Source organism: Echinops telfairi, unplaced genomic scaffold (assembly GCF_000313985.2).
Source record: "Echinops telfairi isolate 266 unplaced genomic scaffold, ASM31398v2 ScPeMD7_18;HRSCAF=68, whole genome shotgun sequence".
NCBI lineage: Eukaryota > Metazoa > Chordata > Mammalia > Afrosoricida > Tenrecidae > Echinops > Echinops telfairi.
In genome coordinates, this window is record NW_022103915.1 from 10,781,955 (window position 1) to 10,808,682 (window position 26,728).

Consider the following 26,728-nt stretch of genomic DNA (forward strand, 5'->3'; position numbering starts at 1 on the left):
ATTATTTTGTGATGAAGGCTTGCAGACCTCAATGAAATGCTAAGGCCATAAGGCTTCTTGACTCTAGAGCAAGCTACAGGAAAATCAGAAAATACCTTTACAACCTGGGAGTCGGCAAAGGGTTCTTGAACAAACAACGCTCTCTCAGCAAAAGAAATAAGAGACTTGCTTACAAAAATACTTGTAGAAGAATGCTCCGAACAGCTTTATGTACACTAGTCCCAAAGGAGAAACGTCCCTGATGCCCATCAATAAAAGAATACACTATGGGAACTACTCAGATCTAGAAGGCTCTAGAAAAGAGAAGGGTTCCGGGTGGTATGCAATTGCATGAGTGAATTTCAAAATTAGTATGCTGAACAAAAGAAGTCCTACATGAAAGGGTGTGTCCAGTACAATCCCACTGATATGAAACTCTAGGGTTCCACTCATATTATGAGGGTCTGGAACAGACAAAAATCAATGGTGGGGAAAAAACGGTCACAAGACTCACTTCAGTAGGAGTGTGAGGAGGGTTCTGGGAGTGAAGGCGGTGCCCTCTCTCTGACAAGGCTCTGGGTTATACAGGGATTGTGTCCACATAAGAGTTGTGTACTCTCTTGGATGTAGATTTTACAGCAAAAGGAAAACTATCGATAAAAATGGACCTTAACCTACCTGCAGTTAAGATAAAATTTAGCACTCTTATCATTTTATCTTTCTTAGGATCCATTTAAATTTTTTAAATAATTTCTGCTTCCTTTTCTATTGGGCTTTTATCTGGTTTACTTTGTTATTGTTGTTATTTTTTAAATGCTTTTCTGCAATTGAAATCCAGGAGAGGTACATCGATAGAGACAGTTACTAGAGCCCTGGGTCCTTGCGGGCATGGCAGGGGAGGTAGAGGGTAGGTGGGGAGCTACTAACGATGACTTCAAGAATGAAGAGACTGTTCTAAAATTGGTGTGGTGACGATTGCACAATTCTTCCTGATGAGATTGAACTACTGAATTGTATGATATGTGGATTATAAGCCAATAAAAATTACTGGAAAGAAATGGAATTTAGGTGAATGCTGGTCTGCAAGGGAACATGCAATAATGTCTGCTCTGTCATATTGTTCTTGTGCCTCAAATATTGGACCATGATCCTGACATGAAGCTTTTGACTTTCTTATTCCCTGTGCCTGGAATGTTCTTTCCATGATTTCCCGCACTTTATTCAAATACCACTCCCTCACAAAGGCCTTCTCTGACCGTTACATCACTGAAGTCACTTCCTAACCCCTGATACAGCTTGATTATTTTCCTGATTAGTGAATGTGAAACGATAATAAATCAAATAGTTGGTTCCCCTGCTTGCTAATTTGCTTCTTGTCTACGTCCTCAACCAGGTGATCCATTTGTTGGGCCATTCGTTAACACCCACCATGTCTAGCAGCCAGTCAACACTTGCTGAAGGAATGAATGGTAGGCAGGGCCCCCAGCACTCTGTACATTTTCTTCACACACTTACACAATACACAATGATATATTTGTGTTATCACTTTATTCGTCTTGGCCTCCCCATGAAGGTAGTAGGCAAACGATCAGATCTACCCCCTAATTGTGTCCCAAATACCTAGCACAATGCCTGGCCCAGAGTGGGCTTAGGATGGTTTGTGGCCCAGGTAAGGAAGGAAGGAAGGAGGGCAGAACAGAAAATAAACGCCTGAAGCCCTCCGTGACTCCTCTCTTCCTCCCTGAAAGTGCAGCTCGGGCTCCAACTGGAACGAGCCCCGTTTCTTCCCTCGGTTTAGAAACATACACGCGCAGGTGTCACATCAAGGGGAGGGGGGACCTTACCTTTCGGCTTGACTAGAAAAAGTAGTGCTGGATGCCAACCTGGGAAATAAGGGAAACAGAGTCAAAAGAGCACCTTGGACTTTCACGAGGAGCTGAGTTTGCGCTCCGTCCTGCCGGGCCTGTGGAGGCTCAGGCTTAGATGTCTAATTCCTCCGACCAGGGACCAGGGGCCTCACAGGAGTTCATCCCTGAAGCCTACTTTCTGTACCCCGTCAGAAAGATCCAATTAGCGGGAAGTTCAGTTGGCTTTCAGTCACCAGGGTAATCTACAAAATTGCCTCTGCCATTTTGATCGAGGCTAGGATTTTGATCCACCTCTTCCCCAAACTCTCCACTTAAAATGCGTGTCTTTGGACACGACTTCTAAAACCTAACAGCCAAGAAGCCACGAACTATCACGATCTCTAATACAGTAAAAATAGGTCACAGAGATTCACCTGCAATCGCTGGGTCAAATGATGAGAACATAAGTCAATTTTTATTGAACAATGTCTTAAGTAATCATGATATAACATTTAAGTTTTTTTTAAATGTAAGTAGATGGCTGTACATGCTTGGAAACATTCTAGATATGGGATCATGTCGGCTTTGATGACCAAATTGGTGGATCTGGAAGGAATACACAAGGAGCACACTGCAAATCTGCTTACGCTCTTAGGACGACACAAGCAAGTTAAACAAAGAGCCCGGTGGGAGAGGAATACGAACCAAACAACTCCCTGCCATAGAGTTGATCTTGATTCTCAGCGACCCTACAGGACAGAGCAGAACTGCCCTCTGTGGGGTTCTGAGACTGTGACTCTTCACAGGAGTAGAAAGCCTCGTCTTTCTCCCTCAGAGATTATGACTCTTCACACAGGAGTAGAAAGCCTCGTCTTTCTCCCTCAGAGCAGCCGAGGTGTCCAACGGCCGACGTTGGAGTTGGCAACAGAAATGCAGGCACGGCTTCTTATGCTTTGGTTATATGGGGCTCTGTGCTGCTGACGACACACGGGCAACTGGATAAATGTTAGGAACTGAACGGAACCGTAGCAAGACCGAGGGGGCTTGCTATTCCCATAAAGAGGCATGGTCGCAGAAACCCACAGGGCAGCCACCCTCTCCCAGAGGGTTGTTATGAGTTGGTATTGGCTCGAAGGCAGTGAGTTTGTTGTTGTTATTTTAGTTTTTTAAGATGATTTCTCTCCAACTGAGTCCTTGGCTTCACTCATTCTTTCAGTCCTAAGGAAGTCTTAAGGGGTAAGCAAATATCATCTTATTTCCAGGGATAGATAGGGGGTGCATTTTAAGAGGGATTTAAGCCAAGGCCAGCGCGCCCTGGCGGCCCAGGGGGTAAGCTGCTAACTAAAAGCTCAGCAATGCAAGCCCACTGGCTGCTTGGTGAAAGATGAGTCATTCTGCCTTAAGATTTTAAACAGAAAAGCAAGAACCCTCACTGCCATTGAGTTGATTCAGACTCATGGTGACCCCATAGAATGGAACAGAACTTCCCTGTAGGTTTCCAAGACTGTCTTTTTTTTTTTTTAATTCAAATAACTTTATTGGGGCCTCGTTTTTTTCTCCCATGGAGTGGCTGGTAGTTTCGAACCACGGACCTTGTGGTTAGCAGCCCAATGAGTAACCGCTACACCACCAGGGCGCAGTCTTGGAAATGCTAGGGAGGAAATGTACTCTGTCCGCAGAGTTGCTGTCAACTTGACAGCAATGGTTTACATAGAGAGTAGAATACGAACTCCCCTGGGAGACATAGGCGGTCAACAGAAGGGTGCTGTGGAGCTCATCTGCCCGTAGAACACAGTCGGCAGTGGGACTGCCATCATGGGAGACTCGCGTGACTAAAGGGAGTCTTCAAGAACCACTTTCACTCATCTGCTCAGTGTGGTGCATTCTTCTTTGAGGCACCCAGGGAAGGTGGGCCTTGGGGGTGGGGGCAGGGTGGGGGAGGCTCCAAACCCAGAACCTCTGAGGATCAGACTTGCATGGTTAGGAATTGTGGCAGCTTCCCGCCAAGGTGTTCCCTGCCCCTTGTGAGTCTACCCAAACCCACTGCCATTGAGTAGCTTCCAAGATATTAATAGATATAGAAATTCAAACTAGAACCCAGTTACTGTTTTTTTCTTGCTTCTTACACGCTGGGCTGCGATCCGCAAGGTGAGCAGTTCAAAACCACCAGCAGCTCCTCGGGAGAAAAGTGAGGGTTTTGACTCCCGTAAAGAATGACAGTCTCGGAAACTCACAGGGGCAGTTCTACCCTGTCCCAAAGTAACTGGGTTCTAGTTTGAATTTCTATATCTATTAATATCTTGGAAGCTACTTCAAAAAATGGCGGTTTGTTACAGAATTTAAACTCGCTTTCATATCCATGAGACATATCCTATTCTAATTAATGATCAACTATATCTATTAATATCTATATCTATATCTATTAATATCTAATATCGATATCTATTAATATCTTGGAAGCTCTTCCAAAAATGGCGGTTTGTTACAGAATTTAAACTCGCTTTCATATCCATGAGACATATCCTATTCTAATTAATGATCAACTACATGGAATTACCTTAACACGAATGTTCTCAGAGAAGCAAAATGTAATTGTCACTCTCTAGGGCCGAAGGCCCCTTCCTAACACATGGTCATCATCCTTTGATCCAGGTCAGACCTGAGCAGCCTGCTCTTGGTCTCGTTATCCCTGCCCATGGCAATGACCTCAGTTGCTGAGCTCAGAGAGGCATCCTCGAGGCTAGAAGAACCATCAGGGGCTAACAGTGGGAAGAGCCGATGTGTATAAAGGCTTACTATTAACCACTGTCCTAAGCACTTCTCCATTGTCTAGCTAGCTCATGTCCCAACTGAAAAAATTATAACAGCAGGTTTCTTAGAGCAGCTTCCTCTAGCTTCACTCTGCCCCAGATGGGGACTGCTGGGGATTCCAACCAAATGATTAACCCATTCCAGTTCTTTTGTTTTGCTTTGTTTTAAATCCGAGTGGGTCCTACAAATATCAGGCATGAAAAAAGGTGACTGGGTGTTTCCCTTTTACCCTGGTAGGTTCGGTTCCAAAATCTAGATGGTCAGAGGCTCCCTTCTCCAAGCAAACGAGGAAGCCAGGCATTCACCTTCCCACAGACTGCATGATGTCCAGCAACAGCGGGGCCGCCAAGTCCGGGCTTAGGTGAATGAAGGTGGAGAGAACCACAATGGCCAGCCCAAGCGTTTCTTCATCGTATTCTTCCAGGATGGCCCCGCAGTCATGGCACCTGCAGATGAAACACAGGGGGGCGGGGGGATGCTTTCCATAAAAGCCAGTCAATGGTGTCAGGGTACAACACCCTGCACACAGCCATTTCTGGTGAGTCTTGGAAGAGTTCGCGAAAGGAGGGCGTTCGTCGCTTTCTAAGAATAAAGAGGAGCCGCCAGTGCCACCAGCAGTCTAGACAAAGAAACGGCATGAAGGCTCCTTTGATTACGGAAAACGCTCCTCTGACAAGCAGCTGCTGGCTCAGGATGTACTACTCCCTTTGACAATCAGGGCCAATTGACCTTGAGGCTTGTGGTCCAGGGCTCTCTGCGTGTGAAATGGTGGTTGGGGATACTCAGTCACTGGGCATTTTGTTTTTTGCATTCGTCCAAATTTTTAAAAAGAAAAATGCCTGGGCACACATAGAAGTCTTTCCGATTTAAAATGTCCCGTTTGAGAGGCAGGGTCGTTGCGTCCACAGAACACTCTAGAAGGCCCAGGGAGTCTGAATAGCCATCGCGTCACTACCCTTTTCTGCGATCCATTGGGCAAACTCATCCTAGCTAGTGACTTTCATAAGTGAGGCACAAATATGACACCTGCTCATCGGACCTGAGTTTCTGATTGGCCGTGTCCTACTAGGAGCCCCGGTGGCCCAGTAGGGTCACAGCGCGGGCTGCTAGTCCCAAAGATGATGCTGCAAAAGCACCAACCACTCGGCAAGAGAAAGAGAAAACTCCCTGCTCCGGGAATGAGCGACCGTCTTGGAAATGCGATGGCTGGCGCCGTTCAACTCTGACCGATCGGATCACTAAGAGTGGGAATCAACTCGATAACAGTGGGTTTGACCGCAGGTTCCATTTAACTCCATCCAAGCCAAACCGCAACCGCCAAGAAGCCCCCTGCTGCCAAGTCAATCCCAACTCACAACAGCTCCCTGTGCGAGGGAGCAGAAGTGTCCCATCGTGCCTGTGATCTTTATGGAAGCCACCCACCAGCCCGTCTTCCCCAACCAGAGCTCTTTCCCCCGACAGAGGGCAGCTGTCTGGAAGGCAGGGAGAGTCTCATGGCCATGGCAAGGAAACCCAAGCTACGGTTTCTCCCGGGATCTTCCATCGGAGACCCTCCGAGATATGGACAGAAAACAAGTATATACCTACAGATGAACTCTCTCCCAATTAAATGTCTTAAAAAATACGGACTGATAAACTAAAAAAAGAAAAACAAGTGTGTACCAGGACAACCAGGAAGTCGACTAGGAAGGACTGGGGCCTGAAGAGGGACACTAAACGGGAAATTTTACCAAAGAAGGACCAAGAAGAGACCTTCACAGGCTCCGAAGTGCTCCTTGCGTGGATGTTCCAAGCAGCTGCATCAGATGGACACTGAACATATGAAGATGTATTCTGTAATGACCTTTAACTGTGGGCAGTCACCATGGGCACTCACATCGGTCCCTTCGACCTAGTCCTCTTGTCCTTTTATCAGAAACCTATACAATTTGTCAACTGGTCATCTTTACAGGAAGGCTTCTGGGTACAAGGGGATCCTTCCAAACGTACAATCCTACAACTCTCCTTTTTCTCATACTCACAGGACACCCATCTATCTCTGTGTTAGGCCATGTATCAAAAGCTAAGGCTTCAAGTACAGAAGAAAGGGTCCCATTCCTCAAGGATGTCACAAGTTATGACAGAACATACGTGTATAAACAAATAAACCCTTCGAATATAATCAGAGGCATTCTAGCATAGAGGAATGTACTGTGTGCTATAAAAACCCAGAGAATGGCATTAGTAATTCTACCAAGAGGGGTCACTTAAACTTTGCCTTAAGGTGGGTGGGTCTTGAAGCATGAATAGGAGTTCACCAGGCAGAGAAAGTACAGAGAGGGCATCTATAAAATCACAGAGGTGGGAACAGATCAGGCATCCTCTGGAAACGGTGATGGGGCTGGAGAAAGAGTTTCTGGTGAGGGCTGGTATGCCTTCCCAAACTCAAGGATCTTTTATAATAAGCTAAGGCATTGGGACTTCAGCCTATAAGAAATCTGGGAGGTAGTAAAAATAAACAAGCTCAAAGGAGACAAAACTGATCTGAGATTTAGAGAAGGAATTCTAGTGGTAGGGTGGGATACGAATCAAGCTCATACTTATCCCCACCCTAGCAGTTCGGATGGATTTTATTCGCATGAAATTGTGTTTAGAGACCATCGATACGTGGTTTATTTTTTGCACTTGTCCAAATTAAAAAAAAAGGAAAATTCCTAGGTGGACGTAGAAGATGCTGAAACGATACTGCATCTCTAAAATCGTGGGCACTTAGGCCTACCCCCATCTGAAGGACAAATTAAGACTTGAAATCAAAGCTGTCTTCTCTGGTGCTTCCTTAGGACACGCGGCCCAAGTCTAATTCTATGTCCAAGACTAACTCGGCAAAGGTGGTGAAGGGAATCATGACGTCAGCTTACTTGTCAGTCATCACTGTGGGCTGCTCATCGGTGAACTCCTCAGGCGCCGGCACAAACATACTGACTATGCTGGGTGCTGACAGCAGGCTGGACTTAGTAGCTCCTGGGTAAGTGGCAAAAAGACAACTGGTGAATAGAGGTCTGTTTCCATGGGGACAGGAGAGGCCCAGTTCTCCTCTCCTAAACCCCCCAAGGCCACATGCCGAGGGTACGAGCTTGCCATCCCAATTACGCGGTAAAAGACCCTCAATAATAAGCTACGTTCAAGAAAGGTGGTGGCTGATTTGTTTCTGTGCATCTGATTTTGACAGGCCTACCTCTAGCACCCGTTTTACTTCTTGACTTTGAGAGAAATCAGAAAGCCCCGGTGTGCGAACAAGGTACTAGGACACAGATGGGGCATTTGGAGGGGTGGTGGTGGTGGTAATCAGTTCATGAGTGACACCCTTTGATTGCTCCTTCTGAAAGATAACTAATTCGAGAAGGAAAGGTCCCAGCACTCTGTACACCTAACGAAGACGAGGTTGTGCTATGAAATAGCTGTGCCGTTTTCTTCTTGGAAAATTAATGTCATAAGCCCTTGGGGGGTTGGGGGTGGTGGAAGGCTGCTGCTTCTTTCTTTTCCCTTTTTTTCTCCTTTCCAATTGACGCATTCATGAATGAAATTGGAAGTGCTTTGAAGGAACCATCTAGTGACTCATTCCACTTTAGCAGATTGATTTCATCCTGTTTGGAACTTTGCTTTTGGATGCCTTCAGAAAAATCTGAATCAGGAGAAATCTGACTGGGAAATCAGCACGCTGTGGCAATGAGGAAATCAGTCGGGTCTGGAAGTCGTTCTCCATGGAGAAAGCCGCCAGTGCCGGAGAGATTCTCTGAGAGCTGTGGAAAGGAGGCGTTGGGGACGAATCACGAGTGGCTATCCATATGGCATTATGTCCTACCAAGGAAGGACGGCCACTCTGTGTCCTTCAAAGGCAAAAGAAGGCTGTGACTCCCAACAGCCAGTAAAGAAACTGTCCGTCAAGGTACCGGTACTTAATCACAAAAGGGCAAATATTATATGAGACCACTGCGGTCAGAGGGGAAAAGACAAAACATAGACCAAAGGGACCGGACTTGGAGATGACGGAGAGGCAGCGCAAGGGAGAGGAGATAAAGCAATGGCCTGTTGAGGGGCCTTCCGGTCAGTGAAATGGAAATTAGTAGCCCACGAGACCGAGGAGCGAAAACACGGAGCAGATGCAAGGTTACCTGTTGGGCCTTGCTTTCGTAGTTTAAATTGTTGAATACGAAGTGGTTGATCTGAGATTTAAACCCCCACCTGACTGACAATGAAAATGTTTAATATATAAAAAACAGGACTGGCGATTCGTTGCCGAGCGTGTACAAGCAACAATGCGGCATGTCCTTTGCTAAAATGGGGAAAGGACAACTATTCAGAGAAATCGTTTCCAAAGGATGTAAAAGAAGACTTTTGAGCCCAGCCACGTAGGGATCGTGTTTCAATCTGAGGAAACAAAGGAAAAAAGGTCTCGACACCTTAGAAGAGCTGGGGTGCTTTCATGTGACACACTCCCTTGTGTGATGAAAAGCTATGAGATGCGTTTACAAGAAGCACCGGAACTGGCGACCTCAAGTCGCAAACGAAGTCACCCGAGACTATTGTTCTGTGACGTGCTAAGCTCTCAAATGGTCATTCCAACGCTGCTGCGGGGTTGATCAGGTGTCTCTGACAGAGTATTCTTTCATAAGTACCCCTCGTCCTGGTATCATTAAAAGATGTTTCGATCGTTTCATAAAGATGCTTTGTAAACATAAGCCTACATTGATTAACAACAGGGACCACAAGAGCTGGCCGAGATAAAAGAAGGCACGAGTGAGGATGAAGCAGCAACGATGAGCTACATGAAACCACTTCGGGGGACCGGAACCCCGAAAGGTTCACTCTAGCACTCCACCCTGGGAGAGCATCTTCAGACTACATCTCCTAGATGACCAAAGTGCCTGTGCTAAAAGTTAAACACTAAGCTCATCCTGCGCATGGTGTTAGGGAACCACCCTCCCAGAAGCACCACCTCCTGGGAGTCAAGGCTTTCAGCAGATGGTCAATCATTCATATATAGTCGTCAAACCACAGTCCGGAGAACTGAGAGAATCTAGGTCACCTGTGCATTTTCAAACCAATCAGTACCCAATACAGATTGTATCAGTCTTTGCATTGCCTCCTAATACAACAACCCATATTTGTCAAGAAAGAGGTATTCTTAACCATGGCGTTGCGAGGTTGTTTCTCCCATTATACACAGAACGTATAATGCAACATTGTCGATAAAGGCAGAAAGGTGACGTTACAGGGCATTGGGTAGCTCCATCGATAGATTTCTGAACACACTCGTGAAGTGGACAGCAGGAAATGGAAACCATAGGCCTTTTGGTGCAGCTGAGCCACAGTAGGTCTGCCATTGTGCAGGCAGTCCCGTTCCTGCCCAGCTGCTGGCAACAGTCCTAAAGCCACCAGCAGGCAGGTTCCCCTCCCGGAGGGACTCAACGTGCTCCTACATTGGCACTGGGAATGGAGACAGAGGGCTCTCAGACACTCAGTAAAGAAGGACCACCTCTGAAACCCAACTTCAAAGTGGGAGATGCTGACAAGAGCCGTTGGGATGTGCCATTAAGGGTAGGAAAATTATGAAGATCCTTGTTTGTCTTCTAGCTGTTGCCAGGCAACCACCTCATCAATATAGTCTCCAATTTGTCCTGGAGGAAACTCACTGTCTATCTTTGTTCTCATTCCCTCATTCCATTTTTGTTGTCATTACCCAGTCACTCGATGGGGTTAAGCAAGCACCATAGATTTTGTCTATAACTCAGGATCCAACCACCCTGACTTGCATTTATAAAAGATTTTTCTTGCCCCGTGGATGAGAGAGTCTTAGCTCATCTAATGTAGAGGCTGAAACCACTACTCATGGCTAAAGAAATGTTAACAAATGCTGATGATAAACACAATTCCTGGGGGCAATGAGAAGATTGTGTAGAAGTGAGGATGTTGAGACTTCCGTCTCATGCACCTTGGACATGTTAATGGATGAACCAGTCCCCGAAGAAAGACATCATCCTTGGCAAAACAGAGTCAGTGAAAAAGAGGATGATGCTCAACAAGATGTACAATGGGCTCAAATGTAAGAAGCAGGAGGCTGGGGCAGGACCAGATACTGTTTTCTGCTTCGGACATAGTGTAGCTAGGCTCTACGAGGAAACCAATGGTCTAGAAATAGGGTCGAGACAAGTTGGTCTGGTTGAATTAGAACTAGTTACACAATGTGTCCTGTGATATTTTGAATTGGAAAAAACCAAAGTCGTGCTCAACTGCCCATAGAACAATTTTCTTTTGAGGGCTGGGGGTTGTTGTGGGGGATTCTGATGACCTATCTTGGCCTTGATTTCTTCTCATTGTGTTCCCCTCACGGGAGCGTGGGGTCAAGTGCTGAACCAACCACGGAAACACGTCTGACTCACGGTGACCCTACATGGCAGAACCGGGCAGAACTGCCCCACAAGGTTTCCAAGATCATGAACCTTTCGGAAAAACAGACGACCATGTCTTTCTCCTGCAGAATGGCTGGGGGGTTCAAACTACCAACCTTGTAATTAGCAACTTCAGAAAGCACCTATGGGCTTAACGCTCTTGAAGGACCATGCTCAGAGAAGTAGACAAGCAGTGATCAGGAGAATGACAGTTATTTGAGCAATACTGAAAAACCCAGGGATGACTAGTCTGGAGAAGGACAGCTTGCTAGAACAAGTCGTGTGGGGCTATTTTCAAATCTATATCAAAACATCATATGAGACTGAGCTTGTTTTATGTGGCTTCAAAGGTCAGAAGGAAGAACTTTCGGAATGTTGTGTTCAACGATGGGATGTCCCCCAGTCCCAGTCCCTGAAGGTGTCTGAGCAGAGACTGGACCCACTTAAAGGAGCTGCTGAAGAACAGGGTCGAACACCCTCGTCTAACCTGGTTTTACACAAATAACGTATGTGCCCGCGATGTCTGCTTGCCTGTCATGCTCTCCCACCCGGCCAGGTATTTTCATAAGTGTGCTATGCTGCCTTTTTTCACAGCAACCTATGTGAAACTATGCTAGTTGGCTCACCTCCACCCCCTCTCTCAGCCCTGACCGTCTGAGACCCAGAGACAGAACGCACCTCTCATTCGCAGCGGCTGCCCCTCCAGGTCAGGATTTAGGCATGTTGGTGCGTTACACTGGCGTTTCCCCGGCTGTATCTGTTCTGTGGACAAAGAGAGCATTTCAGTCTTCAGTGTGGTCGCTTCCACACAATTCACAGCACAGAGAATGTAACCGAACAATCTCTTGGGGCCGTTTGTTGGCTCATTGTCATCATTATTGAGTATTGGTATTTAAAGGATACATCCTGGATTTTCAGGGGGTGGGGGTGGGGTGGCTTGGGGGTTTCACCACACACCTGCCATTCAGGTCTATGAAATGTAATCGAAAGCAGGTGAGTACCTAAAACCATCCAAAAGAGACAGAAGGTGCTTCCCGCAAAAAAAAAAAAAGTCAAACCCTGTATCTTTTGATATAAAATGAAGACCAAGATCACATGCACAAAGGAAATGTTTTAAGCAAATGGATAAATACATCAGTGATCACCTAGGCAATGGTCAGAAAGATCATCTAGAAAACATGCAGAACTGGTAGCCAGGAAATGACAGGCGTTTGATGGGGGAAGAGGGACCAGGGCAAGGGGGTGGGACAGACATGGAGGCGTGTGCTCCGGGAACACCTGTTGCTATGAAAAATGAGGCAAAGAAGCAAGCCAGCAGATGTGCCCGGATGGAGAAGAGGGGGCTTTTTTCCATAAGTGCTCCAAGTGCACGCTGAGGGGCTCAGCTATGGCCCGGGTGTTAGACTGCCCTGCGGCAGGCCCACAAGACCAGGTCAATCGAAGACCAGTGAGTCGATGGTCAACGTGTGTGCTGCACAGCTGACATGCCACCTCACATGGCCCTTACACACTCCTTGACTCCCCTCGTCGTAGGACTGGGAGATCATAAAAACGAGACTATGCAGATGAAGCTCGACCAGGACTTGAAGATCCACGTTGGAGGATGAAAAACCTCAACTGGAAGAAATTCAGACAGCAGGTGGATGGAAAGTATTGAATAGGAAGCCAGAGAGGCATGAGCAACGTTGAAGTTGGTGGGAAAATTGAAGAAGAAAAAAATCCGTTAAATGGGCGCTTTACCTCATGGAGAAAATTTAAGTCGAAATTTGGATTGGAGATTGAGATAGATTTGTCTTTTTATAACTACCGAGCCACTCGAGGTAGGCAGTGGCTGTAGTCAGATAGTCAGACTCTCAAATGATGACTTCGGGCTGAGCTGCTTCCTGACTGCAGATAAAATCAGCTGTAGGGGCTCTAGGTCAACTTACGGCAGAGCTGGGCACTTGGGTATCAAAGCTTCCAGACAAAGGGGCGCTCCGGTGACACAGTGGCTCCTCACCGGGCTGCGAAGCTCAAGGTGAGCGATTTGAAACCATCTGCTGCTCCTCAGGAAAGAGACAAAGCTTCCTACTCCCATAAAGAATGAGTTGCAGAAACAACACTGGGGACACTCAACCCTGTCCTTTCGGGTCACTGAGTCGGCATGGACCTGACAGGAGCAAGAGACCCGGACAAACCTCCACTCTCACTCCCTTACACAGCTTCATCTCGGGCAAGGGGACAACCACATCCACTTTAGTGGGGCGAAAGGACTCAATCCAAATCAAATCAATCAATAAAGTCTGGAAGGTGGTTTTCCAGCGTCTTCCTCCTTTCTGCCATTACCTCTTGGCATCTGGCCATTTCAGGACTCGCTACCACCCTTTGCTTGGTAAAGCAGATCAGCGAAAAAGAGGACATCGGTAACAATGGCCTCAAAATCACAAAACAAATCGCACTGCCACCCAGTGGCTTAGAACTCATAGCGACCCCACGGGACAGGGTAGAACTGCCTTTGTGCAAGACTGGCACTCTTTCCAGGAGGAGAGCGCTCATCTTTCACTGAAGAAGAGGGTGCCGCAGGTCTGGGGAGCACTCTGTGCTGTTGAACCTGGGTCACCGCGGGTCGGAGCCAACTTGGGCACTCCTGGCAACAGCAACAGCCCTTCATCCAGAAAGCAAAGAAAAGCATTCCAAACCTTCCACCCTCAAGAACCCGCAGAGAGAGCGAGTTAGAGTTAGAGTTAGAGTTAGAAGCCTCAGAAAGAGTCTCCTAACCTCAGGAGAGTGCGAATGAGACATGATATTTAGGGTTCACTCTGCGGGAGTTAGCTATCTAGACATTTTCAAATGGCAAAATAAGATGAAATCAAAATAAATTAGTATGGCTGGGGTTGGGGGAGCAGGGGGAGGAAGTGCCAGGATGTCAAGATTTTGCTTTGGTGAGAATTAGAATTCCTGATCACAAAGAATATGAAAGTCACCTCAAAAGCAGGCCCACTGCCATTGAGCTGATCCTGCCTCATCGCGACCCCACCGGGCACAGCAGCGAGCTGCCCCCGCTGAGTGTCTGAGGCTGTACCTTGTTACAAAAGCAGACGGCCCGCTTTGCTCCCTCGGAGCTGCTGTTGGGTTACCCTGCTGACCTTTCAGCTGGCAGCCCAGAGTGATGCCCACTACGCCGCCATGTCAGTAGAGCCCCAAAGTGTTAACCACAATACTCAAATAGCCCCACTTAAGTGTTGGCCCGCAGAAGACGCCATCATAATAAGCTTGGACGATGTCAACGCGCATGCATAGTTCAAAAGGGTTTCACAGCTGTGATTTCTCTCTCTCAAACGACCCATTTAATTTCCAAAGAAAAAGGAACGGCAGGCGCTTCAAAGGGAAGGGTTGTAGCGGGCCTAGTGGCTTGAGGAAGTAAGTAGAGCGTGTACAGAGGATGGGCAATAGATGCAGAACATGCAGAGGATTGGGTGAAGCAGCGGTGCCTTGGCCATCGATTCCTGCTTCACAGCAGCGGTTCGATGCAGTGCCATCACATGGGCAGGAGGGTACGTGAGCATGAGGGTGTGTGGCTGCAACCCAGTGGCCCTACTGACTGAAGCACAGAACTCAGATTCCCCAAGCCTCCGGGCAGGGGGGGCTGTCACGAAGCTGACGTCACTGGTCATTAGGATGAGTCTCTATTTTCAGGTGGTCGATCACTGGTAAAACACTACCGTAACACATGACCTCAGTAGGGAAATACTGATAATCTGGTGTGGTTTTTAAAACTCACAGCACAAAATTAAACTTCCATTCTCCCCTCTATGTATTGCTAGCGTTTAATTCCCAAATGAAGAACCAAAGATCTAGAATCTGGGTTTTTGAGGGGGGGAAACAAACAAACAAACAAACAAAAAAGAGATAGACCAGACTGAATGGAAGAGCTTGTGGCTCTACCCACTTGGGAAGTTTACACAGACATATTTATTAACTTGTCTTTTCAAATGATTGAAACCCAGAAAGCTTCTCCCTAATGAAGGAGCAGAGTGGACACAGTGGTAATAGCTAATCTGAGCGACAAAACAAGAAGAAAAAGTGTGACCCACCAGTGTCCCCGTTGCTGACGTTAAGGGGGGTGCTAGACTGATGCTCCAGCTGTCCCTTCATTAATTGGCTCATTGTCAGAGGTCCCAGGGATCCCCTTTTCATCTGCCTATTCTGAGCTATATGGAGGAAATTAGGAGATGATTACTCGGGGGATTATAGTTCCACAGCATACAAAGGCTCTACACACCCCAAGAGAATCCCAAATGAACCTTCATTAGCTACCTGCAGTTGTTTGGTTAATGGCATGCTCCAAATCCAAATGGAAAATGGATGCTCTATGCTGTCCTGGATAATGCTTCTCTACCTCCTACAAATACATATCCTGATTACAACAATACGATTTTTTAAATGTACAAACTTTAAACTTACAAACTCAGCCTTGTTGAAGAAAACAAACCAACCAACAGCGTCTGCGATAGATGGTGTTACTTTGAATGTGCGACTTCACTTTCTCCCGTGGAGCTTGTGAGGCTTCCCATACAGCGTTTCAGTCTCCATTCTATCCCATGAGGTGTGTGTGTGTGTGTGTGTGTGTGTGTGTGTGTGTTATGTGTGGTGTGTGTGTGGTTAGAAGGAGAGCAACACATATTGACCCCAATTTTAAGAGCGAGTAATCAAAGCAAATGAAATGATAAGATGGTGTCACTTGGAGCCAACCAGCAATTGAGGTGGTCCGAAGACAAAAACACATTGACTCCAATTCTGTGTTCCAGATCGATTTGAGCTTCGTGAGAAACGGAGCATCGAGGAAGATTCCACACATATCTGCTTGTGCGTGGCTTTGTTTTACAAAACAGCGGCACCGTTTGATCCTGCAATGAACCCTTGACAACTATCCAACTGGTGCAATGTGAAGATATAAGCAGGTTCAAGCCAGGAAAGCACTTCTGACAGGAGCCTGTTGCATCAGGAAGCTACCTGCCTCCTCTTCTCCTCTTCCATGGATGGGCCCTCACCAAACAGGCAGTGCATCTCTATGTGCCTTTTCGGCATGATCCCAAACACCTGGACAGTTGACAACTTATATCTCTTAGAAGGGCGGTTTTAGAAACTGAAGCTACATGCCCTTAGAAGGGGATGATGGCAACCAAGATACTGAAAACCCTCCAATGTTACACACACGTTTCGCAATCACCGTGCCAAGGTAGCTCCTTGGTGTGATGTGAAATAAGTTATAACGTTATTTTAGTGTTCCTAGCCTGCTGTTTGATTAAAATGGTAATCACGACATGTTTAACAACAAGATAATCAGTCTGGCAGACTGACCAAAAGAGAAAGTTGTGGAATTCTCTTGTCCTGAACCTTGGTGAATTCACGGAAACAACGACGATGGTTGAAAGTCTTGAGGGGGGCTGCGGATTGGTGCCACTTCACAATTCCAAGACTCGCGTGTAAAGCACGGCTTCAAGTAAAGCGCAAGGCAGAAACCTTGGAGAAGATGTAAGCAATTTAAAACTCAACAACATCTCTCCAACTCAATCAAGGCAGGAGTGAAAAGCTCAGGTGATTGAATAATTTCCCCAGTTCTCAGTTGTTTTCAAAGACAGCTGAATTCTCTGAGAGTAAAACCCGGTCGTGTTTGCTCAGGGAGTCTGGCACCTGGCATTGTGCCCCCAAAAGCCCAGCACTCAAGAGTTAGTCAAATGCTGTTGTGGCGAGGAGTTCTTCCAACCATTGATGGAGGGAGCCCAAGGATGCTCTAAGATACATCCTAAAAAGCTAGATTGGATCATGGCTTGGGAACCTTGATAAATTTGATACATGCATGTTATGACACATTCGACTAGCAGTGAAGTCAAATGTATCTAGTCCTCCTCTTTTCATATTACAGGGGACCCCTGGACAGCCTAGGTTTGAACGGCACGGGTCCACTTCTACAGGAATTTTCAAAAACACACCATACGGTATTAATCATCTCGCCAGGGAATTGTGACCTCTTCTGGTTCTCTTGCCGTTGTGCAGTGTTGAGTGCCATACTGCACACCTTGAATAACACCCTGGGACCCAGGGGGAATGCCAAGGGTGAGGTTGGAAGTGCTCCCGAGAAGCAGAGAAAAGTCACGACACTACCGGAGAAAAGGGAGTTGCTTGATACGTATTTAGGTCCGTAGCTGCCGCCATCTCAGGAAAAATGGCTTCAGAGGAAGGACCATTCAAAATTAAAAAGGAAATCCATGAAGCTGTGGCTGCAGCTACCCTAGCAGGTGCCAAAACCTGGCAGTTTTTCCAAAATATTTTCTTGCTGTCTTGTATAGAAAAATAGCATTTTAGTGTGGGTGAGGTATAGTGTAATACACAGAACATAGAGAACATGCCTTCGTCGGATGTTTTATCCAGCTATAAGGCTATTTGTAGTTGGAGTTATGTTTTCAGTATAACAACAAAGTGACATACAGATTTAGGATGAGGTGGGGGTAGGGGTGAGCAGAGCACACCCTGCCTATGTGTTATTCCAGGGACGATCGTATTCCTAAATGGAATTCTAATTAGAACGCATGCTTTTCATGTTTTTGTTTTTTTAGATGACTTGTGGCAAATGAGGAGGAGGAAAAAAACCGCCCGTCTGATTTTCTTATGTGGACTTAAAAATGGGCCATCTCTGAAAAGGATTGTGTCCGTGGTTCTCACCCTTCCTCGTGCTGCAACCCTTTAATACAGTTCCTCATGTTTTGGAGACCCTCGTAGGTGGGGGTATCTGCATGTGGGTGGACCCATCTGGAGACGATAGAGGAGCAGAGTCTCTGTTCCTAAGACCATCAGAAATATGGTCTTAGTCGACCCCTGTGAAAGGGTCATTCGACCCCCACAGGGATTGAGAACCACAGGTTGAGAACCGCTGGATTATGTTATGATTATAAAGAACAATTGAATTCGGAACTCTGGTTCTCCTTTGCTTCCAAAGAGGCCCGAAACTGTCACTTGGAAACCATCTTAGAACGTCAGTAAATCTCTGTCACTTCTGAACCTGACCTATCCTCAGGTAGTCAAGAGAGGCCAGTCCCTGGAGAAGGACATCATGCTTGATGAAGCAGAGGGGCAGCAAAAAAGAGGAAGGCCCTGGTCAAGACGGATGGACACAGTGGCTCCAACAATGGGTTCGAACGTAAGAGCGGGTGTGAGGATGGTGCACGACTGGCCAGTGTTTTGCTCTAGTGAACACAGGGTGGCGTAGAGGTGGACCTGACTGGATGGTCCCTACAAACAACAGGAACAAGTCAGTCTTGTGCACTAGGAAGGACCTGCGCTCTCGAGTCAAACAGACCTGGCAGGAACCCTTGTCTTTATCATTTGGTTGTTGTATGGTCTTACCTGTGTGACTTCACAAGTGGTGCACCCTCCCTGAAGCTCTTTTTCCTGATCCATAAAGTAAGGCAACAGTACCTGACCAGTGGGTGTACTTTAGCACAAGCACCTGATAACCATCTAGTATATGGCAGCTACAGGTTCCCTGTGTGACTACAAATGCTGGAGGGCAAGGGCTGTTTTATTGATTTGCCTTTCATTTCCAGTGTTCCAGTGCCAACCATGCTGTCTGGCACCCAGCAGACACAATAAAGGGTTGCTGAATGAACGGATGGGTGGATGGATGGATGGATGGATGGATGGATGGATGGATGGATGGATGACGATGTTCCCTACTACCAGTCCAGCATTTAGATTAAGAACTTTATCTGGATCGTTTGCTGGGATCACCCTCATTTCAAAAGACGATCAAGTAAAAATTAACTCAATTCTTCAAGCAACATCTGCATTGAACACAGAACACAGAATGTGCTTCTGACATGTGACCAGGGCTTTTATAGGATGCCTTTGCCTGTATCTTAAATTCCACTGAATAGGTCCCCATCGGCGCTAGTGTCTCTTAGTTGATCCCATGGAACCAGGATGATGGTCTTATCTTCCTGTCAAGGGAACTCAAGCTCCCCATGGACAGTCTCTAGGGCTCAAAACCAGAAGGTGGTTTCAAACCATCTGCCTGCTGCTAAATTCCATGGCGTTACTCTGTTTGTGATCCAAAAGGGCTGGAGTCAATCAAGACTTTGGGGCCATGATACATTCAATACATTACATTCTGATGTGATGATCCTGGTGAAACTTGGTCAATGGCGGGGGTAATTTGATTCCAAGGAACATAAAGGTATCCCATGTAAAATCCTGCCATTGGCAGTGCTTTGTTGCCCAGACCCATCTCATAGATTATGCTTAGGCCAATAATATCTCATTTTATTTTACTGACTGATGGGATTCAGTGATTATTCACCAACAATCAGTAACCCTGCCGATCGATCAAGCACTTGCGATCCTGACCAGTGTGAAGCTGAGAGGCCACAACACAGTCGCTGAGGAAACCAACAAACATTCCAAAAAATCCAAGAGCTCTGAGATTTAGAACCACGCAGCAGATAATATTCTGAAATCAATGTATACGTGAAATGATCATCAGAGGAAACCTTACTTGATATTGATGAATGGCTGCTTGTTTCTGGCACCCCTGCTTCCAATGTAGGGGCAGATGACGATTCGCGGGGCATTTCCAAAGTTGAAAGTCCTTTAGTAGTCAGATCTACAAAGAGAAATTTTATTCAAAACCCAAGACACTGGTTAAAAGCAAGTTTCAGAACATTTCCCACATCATTTTTTTCTTATCAAAGACACCCATTCAAATTTTCATATACTTTCTGGCCCTATTAGTTACTTTAAGGGGATTGCATACACACTGGCTCCGACGGTTCATGGAGAGCTGTTTCTACAGGATACTCTGCACACATGTTTGCCTCTTCGAGATCAGTGAGCGCACACGTGCAAAGCTAGGCTCAGCTTGCTCACAACACAGAGCCCTGGACAAGCCAGGGAACCTGTCCATGACTGAATGTCTTTCTACCTAATACTTAGAGATGCTTAAGGGTTCATTCATTCCACCTACATCATGCCACCCCTCCATGTGTACTTGGCAAGTTCTACCTCAATACGTCTATACAGTAAATTCCTCCTCTAAGAAAACTTCCTGAATCCGTCCCATCAAAAAACGACAAGCGAAACACCTGGTTGCTCTGTTGTATATTCCAGAGTACCCTGCCCTTCATAACCTTTCCCAGACTTATCCCACCATCGTTACTACACAATAGGAAGGCCAAACCCAACTCACTGCTGTTGAGTTGATGGTGCCTCTCTTGTACAGAAGAGCACTACTCCATAGGGTTTCTGAGACTGCTAACCGTTATGGGAGACAGCCTTGTCTTTCTCTCAGGGAGTGGCTGGTGGGGTTTACATCGCTGACCCTGTGCCTCGCAGCCTAAGGCTTCACCCTCCGTGCCGTTCTCTACTTGGGATACTCACCAGCCCGCCAGCCCATTCCTCAACTTAGAGTACTTCCTATTGACTCGGGGCGTACTTTATTGTTTGAGCAAGAAATTCGTGTTGTAAAGGACCTCTCTGGAGAATGAATATATGAAAGAAAGAAGGGGGAGATGTGGCCTTTGCTTCTTCTATTGGCAAATGTGGATGTAAAGTGAATAACTGCTGCAGATGATCTTGCGTTATTAACTTATAAAAATGGGTAATAAGCTCTCTCACATTATTGCAGACAACAGATAATTGCACCTAGTAATTTTTTACACATTGCAGTAGTTTCTTGTCGCAAACATCCTAAAATTCTTTCTAAGCCTTCCGGACAACTTTTGCAGCATGACATATTTCACATCAGGAATGTCATGCTAACCTGGAGCTACGACTGAGTTTCCACGATTAAACTATGCCACAATTCAGGAAAGACACACACACACACACACACACACACACTCACACACACACACACACACTCACTGCCATTGAGTCCATGCCGATTCATAGCAGCTGTATAGGGAGTAGAAAGCCTCATCTTTCTACCATGATGCCACCGGTTGTTTTGAACTGGTCTCCCTCAGACAAGTGAATTTTCTTTGTCTTGTTTTTGTCCTGTTTAAGACTTAACCAAGGGGCCACTGATAGAATGGTCCCCATGATGTTTCTGCCTCATCCTTTTCAGACTGTCCATTTGTCTTGCTGGGTTTGAGTCTGGTGTGGTTTGGCTTGGTTTGGTTGATTCTTGTTGGGTTTTGCCATAGCCCAAGTCACCACACATGCATACGTACCTACGATTTAAGTATACAGGTCCTCTTCTACAACTGGATGATCACTCAACTTAATTCTATCAGGAATAAAAGTAAACGACGTCCTAAGAGGGGACTTAGCAGACACATTTCTGGGCGTGGGTTTGGGAATGTGGGTTTTGGATCCTCGGGGTCTTCTCGACAGAGAGGGTTGCCAGACTCAGAATTTCGAGGTCGCTGAAGAAGTATAACAAAGCTTCTCAAACACTCTTCTTTACGCAAAAAGAAGAACTCCTGACATTAAATTAGTGTAGTCATTCAGAAATTAAAGATTGGCTGTTCTTTTTCACTCAAAACTACTGGTAAAGGGGACACAGGGGTGGCTGATGGATGATGACATCAGGGGACCCGCATAGAACAAGAATGTGTAGAAACTCACAAGTGGACACTCCTGCTGGACAAGATTGAACTATGGAATGATTTGATATAGCTATTAATCCTAATTAATATCATAATAAAATACAATAATTATTTGCTTATCTTTTGAAAAAAATTACATTAAAATGTTAACTGACCAAAAAATAATTGCTAGTAAAAAACATACCTACTTAGCTCTCTAGTCTTTGCCTGTCTCCAGTTGTACGTGTGTTGCTGTCATAACTCCACCAATCCTATAGAATGACACAGCTTAAAACACACTTTTAAGAATTCTCCAGAGGAGTCTGAAGAGTTTCAAAGTACTAAGGTGTTGATTAAAACACTTCATGTAGTTTTCATTTTAAAGGCGTGTCATAGTTGTACGAACGTTACTAATAATCAGTAGTGTGCCAAAGAGCACTTCCAGCCAGACCATTTGCTCTCAGTGGTCAATCATTTTATGAGGACTGATAGTTGTTTAAGGTTTAAGACAACAGATAGTTGAATAGAGTTATACATTTCAATAGTTCCATTCGTTTTTTAAATACATTAACGTGCCGGAAATGCCAAGCCATTAATTAAGTAATACATCAGATGTTTGCCAGCACTGTCTGAGACCCCTAGGATACAGTCAGTGAGGACACCAGGCAAAACTGCTTGACTCTGAGTGCTTTCATTATAATGGGGAGACAGACCGTGATGAATGCTCATAAAAGCTAAGTACTTATTACGAGGGGGCTTCAAAACGTTGTGGGGGAAAATGTAATTAAAGGATAATGAGATGTTTCCACACATTGAAGTCCTCTTGTATATGGTATGTTCGCTGACAAATTCTCTGTAGATGAGAACTAGAGAAAGGAATGAGACACGGAGATGCCAGGTAGGGGTGGGAAGGCAAAGCACGGGGCAAGGCAATTCTCCCTGGGAATTCGGTGTTTGGTCAAAGCATCAGAAGTGGGGAGAGAGGGAGCCATGCAGCTTTGGGGGAAGACAGAGACGGTGGTGGGAAGGGCGTTGTCAAGGCCCTGAGGTGGAAATACACAGGCGGTGTTCAAGGAACGCCAAGGAGAAGGCACCTGGAGAGCGAGCTGGAAGGGAAGTAGGAATCGGGGGCCAGGCCCATGTGGGGCTCCCTCAGGCTCAGAAGAACCCAAGCTTTCACTTGGGAGAAAAGCCACTGCACTGCAGAGTTTGAGGAGAGGACTGGGGTTAACGTCCTGTTTTAAAGAACCCCTTTGCTTGCTGTGTCCACCAGTTGGGAAGGAACTGAGGCAGAAGCAAGTCCGCAGTGGTAGAGGTTGGTGGCTCAGACCAGGGTGCAGGTAGCAGCAAAAGTGTGCCAGACTGCGCATGGATTCTGAAGATAGAGGGGGATTGTTGAAGGTGTGGCATGATCAGAGACCTGGGGTGGGGATGGGGGGCATGTGCCATGAGGCTTGCTCTCTTGCCTCTCTGCCACCGTCATGAGAAGAACACGCATACTTCACAGGTCCCGGGAGAATGTTGGGAGGCATGAGAGGCAGTCTGGCTTCCCAGTCCATGTCTAGCCTGGAAAGCTGGTCCCCAGATGCCGGACGGACTCTTGAACTAAATGAATGATTACTGTTGCTTCTTAACCCAACGACGAGTAATGAGGAGAAGGGTCATGGCATTTGGACAATATTTGAGGTCAAAAGACCAGATGAGCTTGAGGATAAAGGGTAGACACAGAAGAGAAACAGATCAGATCAAGATGCCAGGGCACTTCCTCCTGCAGGTGATGAGAAGGGACCAGCAAGAGAGACCTAGAAGGTGGGACCACTCAATAAAAAGGAAACCCAAAAAGAGAGTGCAAACGATGAATGGTGTCAAGTATTGCAGCTGTTTGGAAGAAAAGACTTCAGAAATGACCATCAGGTTTGACTTGGAGATCACTGGTGACCTTGACCAGTGCAGTCCAGGTGGAGTCATCACCACCATTGAGTCGAGTCATAGTGACCCTAAAGGACAGAGCAAAACTGCCCCCTGCAGCTCTCTGAGATGGCAAAGCTTCACCAGAGCAGAGAGCCTCGGGTGTCAGAAAGGGCATGACATCTTCACGGGAACGATCTTAAGAGAGAGTGGACCAGATGCAACTGGACGTAGTGAGTAGGGACAGCTCTTCCAGAAATTGCTGCTACAAGGCAAAACGCATTAAATTTGTTCCAGCTCTTCATATTTTCTACTTTCTTTTCTATTGAGGTTTTTCTCTGTTTTGTTGTGCTGCTTTTGTTGTTGTTGTTGTTGTTGGGGTTTTTGTTTTTATCTTGTGAGTTGTTCTGTTTATGAAGTCCAGGCTAGGAAATCTACAGAGACCGTCATTGGATTAACAATTTCCTAGGGACATGGCAGGGGAGGTTTGGGGGGGAAATCGGAAGAAAGAGGAACATGTTCTGGAATGGACCATGGTGATGATTGTACGACTCTTCTTAACATGACTGGACTATGGGATTGTATGATATGTGAATCATATGCTAATAAAACGATTTTTAAAGAGCTGGGGAATTGATATCAAGAGGGTTTTTCTTTTTAAAGAGAGAGAGCGAAGATGATGTTTTAAACTGAAGGGACAAATCCTTAGAAAGAAAAGAAATGATGAGAGGAGAAAAAATAAGTAAAACGCACTGCTATGAAGGCTTTTCGAAGCTGTACATCTTGATGGAAGACCACAGAAGAACTGATGTACTTGAATCATGGTGCTGGCGAAGAATATTCCAACGTACCATGAGCTGCCAAGAGAGCACACTGATCTGTCGCTGAAGAAGTGCAGCCAGGAAGCTTCTTGGAGACAAGCATAATGGGCTTTGTCTCGCGTACTTTGGACATGCTTGCTGGAGAGACCACATCTTGGAGAAGCACATCAGACTTGATACAGTAGTAGGGGGCATGAATCGAAAAAGAGGGAAGCCCTCCAGAGACTGACACCGTGGCTACAACAACGGGCCGCACAGAACAATCGTGGGGACGGGGGGAGACCGGCAGTGTTTCCTTCTGTTGTACATAAGGTCGCCGTGAATCAGAACCCCTAACAACAACAACAACAACAAAGAGAGAAACCATGAAGTAGATGACAGACAGCAGGATCAACATGCTGCGTCCAGAGAGACGGAAAGGGAGAGAGAATGTGAAACAGCTCATGCGGACGCTGCAGGGATTGGTAATAACAAGGTCTGAGGGAGGACCATGGGAATGAGGAAATGATGCAGGTGGAAGGGGAAAAAATCACTAAAAAAGATGAACTCAAGGGAGCCCAAGTGTCAGAAGAGCCATAGTCACTAACATTGAGTCAGCAGGAATAAAGATAAGAATAATTTGGTTAGGGGGGAGGGCCCCGAGCCAGGTGTCCAGTTTGTCGACACATGAGGAAGAGTCAGGGTTGGACACACAGTACCAGAAAGAGTAGTGAGGGACACAAGATGACCTGAAAGTCAAAGATGAAGGAGTGGTCTGGGCTGGCCCTGGGGAACAAGGAAGACATCTTCCTCCTCCCATGCCCAATGGCCAAGGGCTATGGGGAGAGCAACGTCCTCGGGCAATAGCCAATCTTCCAAGAGGGTAATGAGCACTGTGAGAGGAGAGAGGTTGAGCAGCCATAGAATAGAATGAACAGATAATGGATTTCCCCCCCACGAACGTTCTGAAGCCCCCTTGTAGAAGAGGTCTTACTCATGAAGGATCATACATTTCTGAGAACACAGGAAAACGGTGTCAGGATTTGAGGGCTAAGTGGAAGACATGCGCGTGGCCGTGCTGCCTTCTGAGCGTGGAAGCTGAAGGGTCGACTGCAGCACCCACAATGACCGAGAGAACCCGAGAGCAAGAGTCCCGGTGAACGGAAGGCAATTAGCTGACAGAGTAGGCAGGGCCTCTTTGACTAAAGCTGAGAGAGGCAAGAAAGTGTGGGGAATGTGAGGGTATTCTGAGCACCTGGGTCTCCTCTGGATGCCTGGCAAGGCAGGGTGGAGATCTCTGTGGCAGGAGGGAGGCACTTACAGATAGAAAATCGTGATGTCAGTATAGTACCATCAACATTTTAGGGACCTATGGATCGTAACAGTCAGGTAATCTGCTGTCTGGTTATACATACACTCCTACAAAAACAATGTCCTCCCTAATAGCCTGGGGCACCATCCGGCAGCAGGGTGGCTAAAGAAGGCGACACACGCAACAAGCACACGTGCACACACACACACACACATACACCCACACACGCTGGGCTAGGAGTACCACCATATCCCGTGTGCACCCACCCTAGAGGCCTGAGAGTCTCTCATTTATGCAGCCCAATGCTGTCTTCTGTCCAATTGCGGCCACCCCACAATGGGAAAGAGCCCCAGCTTGCCAAGTGGGGTTACTACCAGGGCCTTTTTCTGCTCCCCACTTCCACTCTCCACCCCCACAGAGATGGAGCGTGACCCTTTCCAAGAACCCGAATATTCACTCCAGGGAATTTTACAGAGCACCGTCTGGCTAGAAGCATTAGGAGTTTCCCACGGAATCGAGAGGAGTGGAATCCATCCTTTTCAGAGTCCCTCTTAGGTGCAGTGGGAAAAATGAAACTGGAGTCTGGAGAGCAGTCCTGGCCTTGCTCCGGGTGACCTACAACCCCTCCTCTACGCTCAGTGTCCTCTTGTATAAAACAAAGGTTAGACTTGAGGTCTCTAGGGTCTTCACCAGTTCTCAATGTTCTGTGGTCTACAGACCTACCAGCATCTCCTCCCTCATGACTGTCGTTTGTTTTAGAGCTGAACCGAGAAATGAAAAAGCGTTCTAACCAGAACTACAGTAATACTTCAGAAGACTGTGTTTTAGGATGAAGAGGCCTATTGGCTTGATATATATATATCTGTTTTATATATATATATATATATATATTTGTTTTCTTCCTTTTTTTTTGAAACATGCCTCCAGGGAAGCATGAGGAATGGTGCCAGGAGCAGGAAAGGAATGGGTTGAGGCCGCATCACCATCAAGTGGTGCCCGTCCATTAGGGTCCAGCTTTTTCGTGGGCCTGCTGTGGGTCCTGAGAGCACAGCCAATCCCCAAGACCGCTGGTATTTGTTAA

The 26,728-nt window shown here is 46.5% G+C and overlaps 1 protein-coding gene across 11 annotated transcripts in view; it reads right to left on the reverse strand.

The window, feature by feature from the left end:
- Positions 1-26,728, reverse strand: part of UNC79 (unc-79 homolog, NALCN channel complex subunit) — a 299,617-nt gene that overhangs the window by 58,162 nt on the left and 214,727 nt on the right. For 10 of the 11 annotated variants that reach the window (XM_045288090.1, XM_045288086.1, XM_045288091.1 and 7 more), the window contains 5 exons: positions 19,596-19,703; positions 11,744-11,827; positions 7,535-7,637; positions 4,943-5,083; positions 1,824-1,862 (listed from right to left, as the gene is read on the reverse strand). In XM_045288090.1, the coding sequence (XP_045144025.1) occupies positions 1,824-1,862; positions 4,943-5,083; positions 7,535-7,637; positions 11,744-11,827; positions 19,596-19,703 (475 nt within the window). Of the gene's footprint in view, positions 1-1,823; positions 1,863-4,942; positions 5,084-7,534; positions 7,638-11,743; positions 11,828-15,138; positions 15,256-19,595; positions 19,704-26,728 lie in introns of all 11 variants that reach the window. The other variant, XM_045288093.1, reaches the window with a different exon arrangement.